Consider the following 629-nt stretch of genomic DNA (forward strand, 5'->3'; position numbering starts at 1 on the left):
AAGTGTCTTGTGTGGTCAACGGGAGAAGCAGGAGGAGACAGAGAAGCAGGTCTTTGGCAGCTCTGGTGCTTAACATGCTTTAGGCTGATTTTGAAGTTCTTCACAGAAATAATAATAATAATAAAAAAAGATCTGCAATTCCCTAGCTGTCCATGGAAAACTCTTGTCCTCCCTTGTCTCTCCGCTCCCCTCGCGGTTCGTGCTAAGGATGCGCGTCTCCGCCCGGTTCACATTTCGGTGTCGGCGGGGCTGTGCTGCCTGGCGGAGTGCCCGTTTTTGGAGGATGCTTGGCCGGTCCCGTTCTCCTGAGTCCCACCGTTGAGGTTTGGCTTCTCCTGCAGCTCAGGTTGCTCTTGGGAGGGCATCATCAACATCGTGTTTCCCTGGCTACCGTTTTCCGTGTAATACGGGTCTTCAGCCTAAACAGGTACATAAATAACAAAGGCAGAGTTAGGGAAGGGAAAGGGCTGACAGCAACCGGCTTTGATTGCAGGCGGGGGCTTGGCTGGCTGCCTGCGCTTCCCGGACCCGAGGTACAAACAACTGCAGGCATGGGAACCTGTTTTCGCTGACAAGAAGGGGAACAGAGAGCCTGAACCATGCCGTGGCAAGACAAAGCAAGCAAACCA

The 629-nt window shown here is 53.3% G+C and overlaps 1 protein-coding gene across 1 annotated transcript in view; it reads right to left on the reverse strand.

Moving 5' to 3' along the window:
* Positions 1-227: 227 nt before the first annotated feature.
* CD34 (CD34 molecule) overlaps positions 228-629 on the reverse strand; it is a 12,386-nt gene continuing 11,984 nt past the window's right edge. The window contains exon 8 of the mRNA XM_009703166.1: positions 228-419. Within this exon, the coding sequence (XP_009701468.1) occupies positions 228-419 (192 nt within the window). The remainder of the gene's footprint in view (positions 420-629) is intronic.

The sequence above is a fragment of the Cariama cristata genome, unplaced genomic scaffold, assembly GCF_000690535.1.
Source record: "Cariama cristata isolate BGI_N322 unplaced genomic scaffold, ASM69053v1 scaffold30636, whole genome shotgun sequence".
NCBI lineage: Eukaryota > Metazoa > Chordata > Aves > Cariamiformes > Cariamidae > Cariama > Cariama cristata.